This window comes from Zea mays, chromosome 3, assembly GCF_902167145.1.
Source record: "Zea mays cultivar B73 chromosome 3, Zm-B73-REFERENCE-NAM-5.0, whole genome shotgun sequence".
Classification (NCBI taxonomy): Eukaryota; Viridiplantae; Streptophyta; class Magnoliopsida; order Poales; family Poaceae; genus Zea; species Zea mays.
Window position 1 is genome coordinate 226,274,812 of NC_050098.1, and position 12,428 is coordinate 226,287,239.

Sequence of the window (12,428 nt, forward strand, 5' to 3'; positions counted from 1 at the left end):
TTACTCTAATGTCGTATCATCTTGAATTGTCATGATGTAATCACATAGAACATCTATTAAATCGGCTTTGGTCACTGGCTTTTCCTTTGTGGAAAGGCCACTCAGTAAAAATTCATTAGTGCACTCATCGATCGATATTTTTATAGTAGTTCTTTTATCCCAATCATGAACAAATCACCTTTCTAAGTCTGCTTGAGTGATGGGGTCATCATCATCTTCCATCAATACTTCGCTATCTTAAGATACACAAAGTAGTTTCCTCTTCTTAGGATTTGTGGGACTATCTAATATCTGAACATCAGAGGAGCTTCCAGCATCGACTTCTTTGTCATACTTGTATAACGGACACCCCTTTCTCTTGTTTATATCTGAAAATAGTAATATAGCAGCCAATTTTTTCCTAAAGTGTAACATGTCATCCTGCAAATAAGAAACAATTTATTTAGCAATTATATGTATCATTGACTGTAGATGTGCATACTATTTCATAGTAGTAATAATATACCTGGGTAAAATTATCAGATAATTCATCCCCTGTCCAGTATTCGATATAATTTAGTAGAAAGAGGCCACACGAGGAGCTACATCAACCAGATGATAAAAATGTCAAGATTAACAACAATGAATATTAATAGCAACTAAGAAGAATGTATGGTGTACCTATCTGTTTGCTTTGCATATTTCATTTCCATTTCTCTAAGTGGCCAAGAAGCAACTCGGAGGTCTGGCCACCTGTGATCTTTTAATTCCTTACGCTGAGATACCATATCAATTTGTCTTTGGAGTCCTTTTATCTTGATATTATTATAAAAACATAGAATTAGAAGTTGAGATTTTTTAAGTTAATAAGGGGTTAGTAATTGTTGAGTTTGTGTAAACTCACAGTGTTAATGAGGTCATTGCGACCGGATGATTTACCAAGTGAGTCGAGCACTTGTATCTCCATATTTCTTACATTGATCACGGCAAGATACCAGTGCATTTCTCGGATATTTATTGGAATAAACACCTACATCTCAATTATAAATATTGCAAAAAATACATGTAAACACTAACTGTGTAGATTGCAAACTCTTATTTACCATGTCATGGTCTAGATAAAGTAAAACCCTTCTTTCAGCGCTAGATATTTGTGACATGTCTTTAATTGGATATAACTCATCTGTTTTAGTTTCAACATCACCGTCTCGCTTTAGAAAGTTGAACTAAAAAGCATTTTCTATGTGTACACGACCTTCAGATCGGCATTTTAGATGCTCTTGAGCTTTTATTAAATTTATGTAACAGTCTATCACCTACAAGTGTGTAAGGTATGGTTAAAAATATCAGAGTGAGTAATATTTTTATATTTAGCAGGGTCACCAAATGAAAACTAATCATGAATTACCTCATCACCTAGATATGCATCCGGTTAAAATAGGCATTTCATCCACTTTCTTTCCACAAAGGCATCATCAATAAGCACGACTTCTACCTTTGCTTCACAAGGGATTTCTTTAATCCAATCGATGAGTGCAGTATCACCCTGCGTGCAAAATATAATCTAGGAACAAAATAGTCGTGAAATCAAACATAAATCACTTACAATAAAAACAATACAAATTGATCCATACGGTACTATGGAAGTTATCATCTCACCGTTACTCGCATTTCCAGCAAAAATTTTCTGCAGATAGCATCAAGTGCCCTTTGTGTTGTGTATACACGAAACACAAGCTTAAGAGGAATCATCAGCTCCTAGGTGCATCAAGCCTTCTTTGTAAGCTTAAAATTCATCGCTCGACCAGCGACACACAAGGTATAGACGGAATGTCGCCATATGTATCCCACGCAGCCGCTGCAAGAGAGAGACCGAATGAGACTCAATACAATGGAGTAGAAAAGGATAAAATGAGAATGGGTCGGTTTTCACATAAACTGGGCACAATGGAGCCTAAAGTTTAGACCGATCATAAGTTACATAGTGAATTATGGCATATCTTCTAAATCAAACATATGACAACCATCACACGTACCAGAGTCTATGCTGCTTCTGGCGAAAGGGGCTTCCCTTCCTCACAAACTACATGGTCTGCAACTAACTCTACGACACCTGCACCAACAAATGGTAGACTGACTTTTTAATGACCTCTTGGCAGAACTTTAAGCATATATGTAATGCAGACAGGGCTCTTGTCTGTCCAGAGAAGAGCAGAGTGAGCGAAAATGAAGCTTCAGGTTCAGCCAGAGAACGGAGAGCCGTTAGAAGAGCGCTCCGTGTCTTACCACAGGCTCGAACTGGGGCGTCGACAGGTTGTTCTCGAGGTTCCGCAGCACCAGCAGGACCTGCAGGAGTCAGGAGACGGTTTCGGTCCAGCTCAACGACAGGAGAGGAACTGAGGAAGGCTCGTGAAACGCGAGACAGACGCGAGGAAGGAGGGGTCAGAGGCTCAGCAGCGCTGAGCTGCTGCTACTCACTGTCTTGGCTGTGATGTCGTCCATCTCCTTCAGCTTCTGCAGGTGGGCTTCCACCGGGATCGGCGCGTCCGCGTCGAGCGTCGAACATGTCGCCGACGAACCTGTACACCTGCGCAAATGGCACGTCCTCTGCCGAAGGAGGGGGCACCAGCTCACGATTTATTTTCTGAAGCGGCCGTGCTGTTCCACTTTCACCGGCTCGCGTTGGGTTCGCGGAGGAAGGTTTTGGTGGTCGGAAGGTGTTTGTGTACGTACCGGGTGACAACGGGAGCTCGATCTGTTGTTGGTCCTGCACGGCGCCCATCGCTGGCGCTTCACTTGCGCTGCCGCTGCCGCCGCCGCCGCCAGCCCAGTCTATGATGGTGTCGCTCAAGCTCGGCGCCCCGATGAACCGGCTGCCACCTGAACCAGCACGAACCAGCTCAGTCATTTTCTCCACCAAGGTTTTGGCTGCAGGAATCGAGATCCGTCGCCAGGCAAAATTACCGGCGGCGAATAATGGCGGTGCGCTCTGCCTCTGCGCGTCGGCGTTCACCCGTGCCGCTGCTGCTGCCCCTGGAACCGAAGCGCCTGTCGCCCACTCCAAGTCCAAGCCTTGCATCCCTGGAAAGAGAATAGAAATGTTCAGAAACAATGTGGCGAGAAACACTGCTCAGATTTCTGAAAAGAATTTTAAAAAAACTGAATGTGGACAAAGAAAAGAAAAACCAAACATATAAAATGCACATATTAATAGATCAGGCATGTGAGGTGGTTATGTTAAGTATTAGCATTACATAACACAACTCATTACTATAGTATGGACAATATCACATTGCCTACATATTAAATCAAATATTCAGCTATATCAGTGTGAATTTATCAGATTGTTCATTCCATCCATAAACAAATTTAAAATTGTGTAGCACATTGAGGCACAAAATTAGATACGTGATTTCTAAATTGTTAATATAGTTAAGTCGCATTTCATTATGTCTAAATTTAACCTCAATTTCTCAAGCCTTTTCTTTCTTTCAGGTATCGCACATCATCATCTGAACCAATAAGCAAATTAGTATAGTATCAGGTTTTGTTTCCTTTCTCAAGACGTGGAATCATTGGATTTTGATCACGAACTGTTGGACGATGTGCATGCATTATATTATAATAGGCACATGGTGGACACAGCTAGTGCTGATAACTGCTAACCGATCATCTCGTCCCCTTGCATGTATGTCTGCCTTGTGCTGCCCTGCCACCCATGATTGCCCAGCCTGATCATCCATACCAGCAACAGCAAGCACACAGAACAAGCCAGTTCGCGCCAGAACCGTCATGTGGTTTCAAACAGAAAAAGAAAGAAAGAAAGAAAGAAAGAAAGGGTTTTGTTTATTTCATTTTGTTTTGTATGGTTGTGCATGTACTCTCTCTTTGAAAGCAACAACTGAACGAATGATTGCTGGTTCCATTAACTGAGCTGTGCTGGTCTAATTTGCTTATTGGTTCATATGATGATGTGCGATACCTGAAAGAAAGGAAGATGTTGCTGACACATCGTGCAGGCACAGCATCTGAACCTACTGAAAAATCTTGAAACCTTTTTTTTCATTCCTGTGCCTGAGCACGTGTTTCGTTAAGAGGGAAATAAGTGTGACCCACGCCGTCGCCAAGGCTAACCTTAGTGACTGTTGTACAAAGTTTTACCTTGCTACTTTAGAACACTATTGTCTAATCAGTCTGGTATATCTACTGCCAGTTGTGCCATACCAACATTTTTCTCAGGAGGTTTTACACTTGTTTGCATGTGGAGACTATCAGGATGACATTGCATTTTTTAGTAGTGTTAACTCTTTGCTCACAAATATTATATCTCAAATCCTTTTCAAAGCATTACGTGTTACCATCTGCATGTGACTCCTTATTTAGCTCTGATTCTAACAAGAACCTTCCTATTGCAGTTGAAACGGAAATATAACGACAGAACAGAAAATGAAGCTGCTGAATCAAATGACTGGATGAGCCCTGGATATGCTAATGCTGGCAGCAGCCCAGTTCCTACACCCCCTTCAGGGAAAGGTTTAAAAGCATCCACCAAGCCTAAGGTTATAACACTGAAGTTTGGCAAGATTCTTCAACATGCAATTCTTTTGGACCAGGCATATTTTAGGTTACATAACATGAGCCTCTAACCCATACTCTTGTTGCTAATTAATACAAATAGGTGATTCAATCAACTGTCATCATTAAGCTACAAGTGAAAAACAAACATGGAAAACAATTATAATGTCATGAGAGAAGCATAACCAGCATCTATCACAACCAACCAGTACTAAGTTTAGTGATGCAGCTATGTGTAGGAGCGTGTCACTATTCAGTGCTACGACCCTCCAAATCTGGTGAAAATTTACGATTAACAGGTTGACAGTGGATAAGAACATTGGGATTACAACATGGATTAGAAATGAAAGAAATGGCAGGTACAAAGCTCACCACTGTCGTTGGTCATCTGTAGACTCCATAAACTCAATATCCCTATGTTGCTACTGCAGCAGTGCATAGATGTAGTTACAAGTTCTTGCAATCGAGGCCTACACAACAAAACTGAAGAGAAATGTGTGGTAAGTTTACAGAGAAAACCACATAAACATAACCTAAAGCCCTCTTCATAGATTGATCCCCAAATTTCAAAAGAAGTTACTATCAATGTGCATAGAACAACAAAATTCAGAATGTAATATCAAAATTCAGGATGACACCAAAGACAATTCACAGTTCACACAATGGCTCTTTCAGCATAGCATCTCAATAATTTGCTCCCTCTATTACAGAAATCTAGTAAGCATATGACAAATCAATTACTAAGGCGGAACCATCATAACACAAAGCATCATAATGTGCACGGTTAAATCAGATTAATGAAATCACAGAAACTGAGACCTCACATGCAACTAAATGTCGCACTGCACAAAAAAGACAATTAACAAATAAATGTCGTACCCATTAACAAATAAAGAATATCCACGGTAGAGTAATATTCTATTGGTGGACGCGAAGCTCCGGCCGAGGATCTCGGCGTAGTCGGCTCCCAGAGAAGAGGATACGACGAAGCAAGAGCCTCCGCCCCCGTGGCATATCATAGCAAGAAGCATGGTTCAGCTCATATATGAGGCCATCCATCTGCATTCCAAATTGCAATCAATGCCGTGAAACAAAACACATGAAGACCAATAACCAATAAAGATCTTGGGCCAAAAAAGGCGCAAGGGCGATTGTAAGGAAGGAAAAGCAGCGCATCATCCATGAACTCAACCCCGAGACAAGAGTCTTAGTAGCCCACAATACACGCGGATAAGGCAAAATGTTAAAAGGATTACTCCACGTAGATTAAATAAAATAATAAAGTGGGCCTAATAAGCCTCTATTTGTTCAAGAATTAGAAATACAAGTATAAGAAAGACTCACTGGCAAAATTATGAGTATTCCTATAGGAACAACATACGCCAAATCTATCAATGTTCTTTGAAGAGCCTTCTTTTCCTTCTGAGTTAGTTCATCCCCAATAAGAGCTCTTTTTAGCAAACCCATAGCAGATCTTGTATCAATTGCTAAGAGTTATGTCCCCTGCAACACAGTCCGTGCAAATAAAACATGACAAAATCTACTTCATCGCTGCTGCTGCGCCACTCCTCCACTTTCAAAATTATAAAAACATCACAGCATAGTTTTTTTGCACTTGAAATTCCATATCGTCAGATCACAACAGTAATCAAGAATCATCTAATCTTGGCAGAACAGAAACTATAAACATTTGCCATTTCTTTCATCTCTATGCTACACCCATTTTGAACATGATATCCTGCCAGAATAATTTTTATCATCTCAATATTTCATATAAACATGATAGATAACAGGACCAAGGGAAAAAGATGAATCGGATCAAAACTTAATTGTAACACGAACTTAATCACAGTACGTTAAAGCCCTTAGACAAGGTGTGCGATATAAAGACAGAGCATCAAAGAGATGAGGACGACCTAAAATTAGACTCGCTTTGTTGTAGAAACCTAGAACTACAATAGAAACGAAGAAAGGGACCAAAATTATGGAGCCGACATAGAAGTACCATCACTACACCTACCCGTCCCATCATCTGCTCCACCGGATTAGAAAAAAATGCAACGATATGAAACATCTCAGAATTGCGACGAACGAGCACACCAGAATTTCGAGGAGCCGACTCCCTAGAACGTGCGACAGATGTGCGCTGCAAAAAAATTCGGGAACAGAAGGCACGCGTTCGACATATCGATAGGTGTCGAACATTCACCTGGGCATGGTGTTGGCGCAACTGCACGATGCGCGCTGGCGAAACTGCATGACGGCGGGCCACTGGTCTGGGTCGGCCTGGGACCGGTCGCAAGAGTCACAGAGGCGGTCGTGCACGGTGAGCTCGACGATGGCTCCGTCTTGCCCACATCGTGCTCTCGACGAATGTGGAGGCGGAGGTCGAAGCGCCTGGGGCAGGGCGTGGTGGAGACAAACCTCCTGCATCGCTTCTTCAGGTTGGGCACGTCGAACAGGGGAGGCAAAACAGGGAGAAAAAATTCATTACCAAATTTAATACATACACATTTTAAAATATTAAATTTGTTTTAACCATTCAGATATCCACTTTCATCCTCCTTATATCTAATTCGATTTTAACCTCTAGTATCTTCATCCAAACGCACTCAGAGTAGACAGATGCGGTTCAGTTCAGTTGACTGCACGAAGTCTGCTCATCCGGTCGCCAAGTCAATGCCTCCTGCTTCCCAAGGTATTGCCCAGATCAACAAGTATTGTCCAGATCACAACCACAATCGCTTAAGAAGAGGATCACAGACAACTGACAACGTATCCATTGTTGCAAATTTCCAGAAATTTCTGCACATCCAATTGAACTTCTCCACTCCTACAAATATTCTTCAAAGCACACACAAGTACACAACACTACAACAGCTATCAATCTCTTGGAAAAAGAGAAGCAAGAAGAGGAACAAATCTCCTGTCTTGAAGAAACAATCAGTTCCCTAATATAAATGAGACGAGCAGATGTGACCTCCCGCGTGGAGTTCCCTAATACACAACGCAACTAACTGGATGCAGGGTCGTGGGAATTGCACGGGGAGAGGAAGGGGAACAGAGGGAGGGGGACATATTTATCATGTTTTTAATTATTAGGAAACTAAATCAAAGGGGGTTGGAGTCAGCAGCTGAGGATCCCGCCACCCCCAGTCCCGGAAGAGCGTGAAGAGGTTGGGTTAGTGCTGTTGTGAGGCCGCTCGCTCGGGACGACGGGAACGGACGGGGCTCCCTCCCTGGTTAGTGCTGTTGTGAGGCCGCTCGCTGGGGATGATGGCGTTGGGGAAGAAGAAAATTACCAAAGCAGAAGAAGCCGTGGAACAGGACGAGCCTCACCTGTGCCTCGCCGCGCCGAGGGGGAGAGGGGGGTCGATCGGTCGGGGGCCGTTGGCCAGATCTGCGGTTGCGACGACGCGAGGAGGCGTGAAGGTGGGGTGGGATCGGCCCTTGTGCTGGAGCACCGTGTCCAGCCGCATCTCCACGCCGAAGCTGCCCGTGTCGTTCTCCGCCCGAAACTCACCCACCCCGGGTCTGGTCAGCTTGATGGGCTTGCCCACGCCGCCGACTCTCACGCTCTGTGTCGCCGTCTTCCGCGCCTTGTGCTTGAACCCCGGCACGGACGCAGAGTCGTCGAAGCGGGTGCCGTTGAAGGAGAAGGTCACGGCGAGCGCGCCGTACTCGATGGCCCGGTACATGTTGGGGTTCCGGAGCGACACCGTGGCGGTGACGTTGAAGGAGATGATGGAGTTAGACGCCGGGTCGGCGGGCGCCAGCGCGAACCGCTGTAGCACGGCGTCGTCGGCCGTGGCCTTGGGCGGGAACACCACGCCGAAGGCGAGCACCAGGATGGTGATGAGGCTAGGGTTTTTTGGATCTGAACAGGAGAGGAAAAACAAGGATCGCGAGCGGGTGTGCAGGGGGGGCGTGTATGCATCGGACGACCGAGGGACTCTATAGCGTATCGGACGGACCAGATCACTGGAAGGCAGAACATGTCAGAGGCAGCCTACCCCTTACCGCCTTAATATAGTAGTATAGATGTTTGCCATACCTCTAAATCAATCGCGAATGAACCTCGTCAGTCAGACATCTCCTCCCTGAGACTGACCCGACTGGCTCAACCATGACCAAGGCCTTATAAAACCATCTGCACCAGGCTGCAAGGACTCTTGGAAACTGTACAGTTTTGTAGCTTTGTGTGTTGGAAGAACAAAAAAGATAGATCAGGTGATGGTCATGGTTTTCCTGCATTGGCCATTTTTAGGTCTTCTCTATCCCTTAGTTTTTTCTTCCAACTCTGTCTTTGCTGTTTCAAGACCCCCTTGTTTTAGATTGCTCAATGCCAAGTCAAAGTGAACTTTTTATCCCTTGTCGAACAATATTTGCTAAAGCAAAAAAAAAAGAGTGGGGGGAAATAATTAGATGTGCAAGAATAGTATGAGGCTGTCCTTGCTCCTGCGCCATGGCATTTAGCTGCAAGATGTCGGGGAAGGAGAAGGCCAGGGCCTGCAGGACACAAAGGTTGAAGGCAAGGGAGAGAGAGGAAGAAGAAAGGCAGGAGGAGAGGCGGAACGACCCGTCTCCCTCCACCTCTCTCTGCCTTCTCCTCCTGCGCCGCCATCCTCACATCCCGTCGTCGCACCACCCACTGACCGGCCGGTTGCACCCTTATAGTACCGGACGGTGGCGCGATGCAAGGAGGCCCACTCAGCCCGGACGAGTACCGGGTGGCGTCGCCGCCGGCGCTGCTGCACCAGCCGGCGCCCGTCATCGTCGTGGCCATCGACCGGGACCGCAACAGCCAACTGGCCGCGAAGTGGGTGGTGGACCACCTCCTCTCCGGCGCCTCTCAGATCGTCCTCCTCCACGTGGCCGCCCACTACCCCGCCAACCGTACGTCGTTCGTTTCCCCCATTGGATGATGCAGCAGGACAGGAGGAGGAGAAGCTGAGCTCTGGCTTCCTTGAACTGAACGTATGCGCAGATGGGTTCGCCATGGCCGAGACGACGCAGAGCGCGCTGGAGGCTGAAATGAAGGAGATCTTTGTCCCCTACAGAGGATTCTTCAACCGGAATGGGGTAAATGTAATGTAACAACAGCGCAAAAAACATTCGAAATTTCTATGGCCTGCTGCATAAAGCGCATCAACTAGATGACTGTACTGTGGGTGAAATCGTTGCTGCGAGCAGGTGGATGTCTTCGAGGTAGTGTTGGAAGAGGCAGACGTGTCCAAGGCCATTCTAGGTTACATCACTGCAAACAAGATCCAGAGCATTGCGCTCGGCGGAGCCAGCAGAAATGCATTCACCAAGTACGCAAATCACCGATTTTCTCTCTCTCTCTCTCTCTCTCCCGTTATTTAGATCGCACCGTCAGTTGAAATGCGTCTCTCGCCTCGGGCAGAAAATTCAAGAACGCGGACGTGCCGTCGACCCTGATGAAGTGCGCGCCGGACTACTGCAACATCTACGTCGTGGCCAAGGGCAAGTCCGTCAATGTCCGGCTCGCCAAGTGCGGCGTCCCGCCCATGCACGGTGGCGCCGACAGCCCTTCGGACACCGACTCCGTCCGGGAATCGGGGCTGTACATTCGGCGTGGCTCCAGGGGACACGGACACCTGCCGCCGGTGATGCCTGACGCCAGGCGCTCCATGGACGGGCGCAGCACCCTGCCGGAGCTCACCACGCGCCCACCGTTCCGCGAGCGCTCGCTCCCGTCCTCGGCCACCAAGAACGTCGTCGTCCTGCCGGGAAAGGACTACTCCGAGGCGCCCTCCCGCTCCGCGAGGCACGACTCGTTCGGCGGCGACCTCGACTTCGGCCCGAGCACGCGCTTCTCCTCCATGGACTTCGGCGACAACCTCGACCTCACCGCCAGCCCCGCTCGGGAGCCCATGTCACCGGCCACCGGCGTGAGTGATTTCTGTGCTATCCAACCCACCGGACACCGTTGCCCCTGACCTACGCATGCGGGCGCAGGCGCAACGGGATATTGAGGTCGAGATGCGGCGCCTCCGGCTGGAACTCAAGCAGACCATGGACATGTACAACGCGGCGTGCAAGGAGGCCATCAACGCCAAGCAGCGGGCCAAGGAGATGCAGCTGATGAAACTGGAGGAGGAGCGTCGGCTGGAGGAGGCCAGGCACGCCGAGGAGACTGCTCTGGCACTGGCCGAGATGGAGAAGGCCAAGTGCCGCGCGGCCATGGAGGCAGCCGAGGCGGCGCAGAGACTGGCCGACCTGGAGGCGCAGCGGCGCCGCAACGCCGAGGTGCGCGCGCGCCGGGAGGCCGACGAGAAGGTGCGCGCACTGGATGCCATCTCCAACCACGACTTCCGGTACCGCAAGTACCACATCGACGAGATCGAGATGGCCACGGAGCGCTTCTCCGACGAGCTCAAGATCGGCGAGGGCGGCTACGGCCCCGTCTACCGCGCCTCCCTGGACCACACCCCCGTCGCCATCAAGGTGCTCCGGCCCGACGCGCACCAGGGGAGGAAGCAGTTCCAGCAGGAGGTGGAGGTGCTCAGCTGCATCCGCCACCCCAACATGGTGCTCCTCCTCGGTGCGTGCCCCGAGTACGGCTGCCTCGTGTACGAGTACATGGAGCACGGCAGCCTCGAGGACCGGCTGTTCCGTCGGGGCGGCACGCCGCCGATCCCGTGGGCGCAGCGGTTCCGGATCGCGGCGGAGATCGCGACGGCGCTGCTGTTCCTGCACCAGACAAAGCCGGAGCCGCTGGTGCACCGGGACCTGAAGCCGGCCAACATCCTGCTGGACCGCAACTACGTGAGCAAGATCAGCGACGTCGGGCTGGCGCGTCTGGTGCCGCCGTCGGTGGCGGACAGCGTGACGCAGTACCGGCTGACGGCGACGGCGGGCACCTTCTGCTACATCGACCCGGAGTACCAGCAGACGGGGAAGCTGGGCGTCAAGTCGGACATCTACTCGCTCGGCGTGCTCCTGCTGCAGGTGGTCACCGCGCGGCCACCCATGGGGCTCACGCACCACGTCGAGAAGGCCATCGACGCGGGCACCTTCGCGCAGATGCTCGACATCACCGTCAAGGACTGGCCCGTCGAGGAGGCGCTCGGCTACGCAAAGCTCGCGCTCAAGTGCACGGAGATGCGGCGGAGGGACCGGCCGGACCTCGCAACCGTCGTACTGCCGGAGCTCAACCGGTTAAGGAACCTCGGCCACGCGTACGAGGCACGCATGAGCGCCGTCGGGACCAACAGTGGAAGTGGCGAAAGTAATGACCAGGTCAGCGGGAGCTCGCCGACGGCGGGTGGTTCATGGAGAACGGCGGAGAGCTAGCGGGTGGTACGGCGTGGCCATGAGTCAGTTAGAGAGCGAGCTTGTGATGGGGAGAGTTCTTTTGTTGGACGGAGAGTTCAAAATCCAAAAATCTTGGTGTATGTACAGTTGTCTATGAGGAATACTAACACGTCTTGCAGTGCTTCTGCCTCTCATCACTTCGACTTTTGATCCTGTACGTCGTCTTCCACGGCTCCATTCACCTCATCGACGAGATTTGTCGCTGTTGCGGTGGGCCATTTGCCGGCTGCACGGGCGTTCTTGCCGGTCGGCGGCGTGGTCGTCCGCTATAGTCGTCTGTCGTCCCTCCTGTCCTGTTCCACGGAGTCGCCCCGACGGAATGGTCGCGTCGCTCCGTCCACCCGCGCTTCATCCTCGAGGCTGCGGTTCTACCCCTGCTCTGGTGCCCCCATGTCCCATGCGACCCCACTTGCAGTTGCTCCGAGGGTGGACCTAGGAATTGGCCTGGTCGGCTGCCGGTGTTGGTTCTGTTCGCCGAACTCGTCGACATGGCGTCACACGTCACAGCAGTCCACGGTATGGGCATAGGTGCC

At 49.3% G+C, this 12,428-nt stretch overlaps 3 protein-coding genes across 5 annotated transcripts; 1 reads left to right on the forward strand and 2 right to left on the reverse strand.

The window, feature by feature from the left end:
* LOC103651528 (putative ubiquitin-like-specific protease 1B) lies at positions 1-1,832 on the reverse strand. 2 transcript variants are annotated; one of them, XM_020550568.1, is made up of 6 exons: positions 1,639-1,832; positions 1,388-1,543; positions 884-1,009; positions 661-794; positions 506-581; positions 1-420 (listed from the first exon to the last, which is right to left on the reverse strand). In XM_020550568.1, exons 3-6 carry the CDS (start codon positions 980-982, stop codon positions 238-240), a joined length of 492 nt encoding a protein of 163 aa, XP_020406157.1. In that variant the 5' UTR covers positions 983-1,009; positions 1,388-1,543; positions 1,639-1,832; the 3' UTR covers positions 1-237. The 2 variants fall into 2 exon arrangements, with proteins under 2 accessions (XP_020406157.1, XP_020406159.1); XM_020550570.1 differs by having other exon boundaries at positions 884-1,543.
* Positions 1,833-7,338: 5,506 nt separating this feature from the next.
* Positions 7,339-8,540, reverse strand: LOC109945223 (uncharacterized; the record flags this gene model as incomplete). Its single annotated transcript, XM_020551062.1, has 1 exon — positions 7,339-8,540. A coding segment is annotated over one exon (651 nt), but the record flags the coding sequence as incomplete, so codon positions are not given.
* On the forward strand, positions 8,516-12,029 carry LOC100272561 (putative protein kinase superfamily protein). 2 transcript variants are annotated; one of them, XM_008674130.3, is made up of 5 exons: positions 8,516-9,450; positions 9,542-9,636; positions 9,748-9,869; positions 9,962-10,469; positions 10,537-12,029. In XM_008674130.3, exons 1-5 carry the CDS (start codon positions 9,249-9,251, stop codon positions 11,872-11,874), a joined length of 2,265 nt encoding a protein of 754 aa, XP_008672352.1. In that variant the 5' UTR covers positions 8,516-9,248; the 3' UTR covers positions 11,875-12,029. The 2 variants fall into 2 exon arrangements, with proteins under 2 accessions (XP_008672352.1, NP_001140500.1); NM_001147028.1 differs by having other exon boundaries at positions 9,066-9,450; positions 9,542-9,642; positions 10,537-12,028.
* The last annotated feature ends 399 nt before the right edge of the window (positions 12,030-12,428 follow it).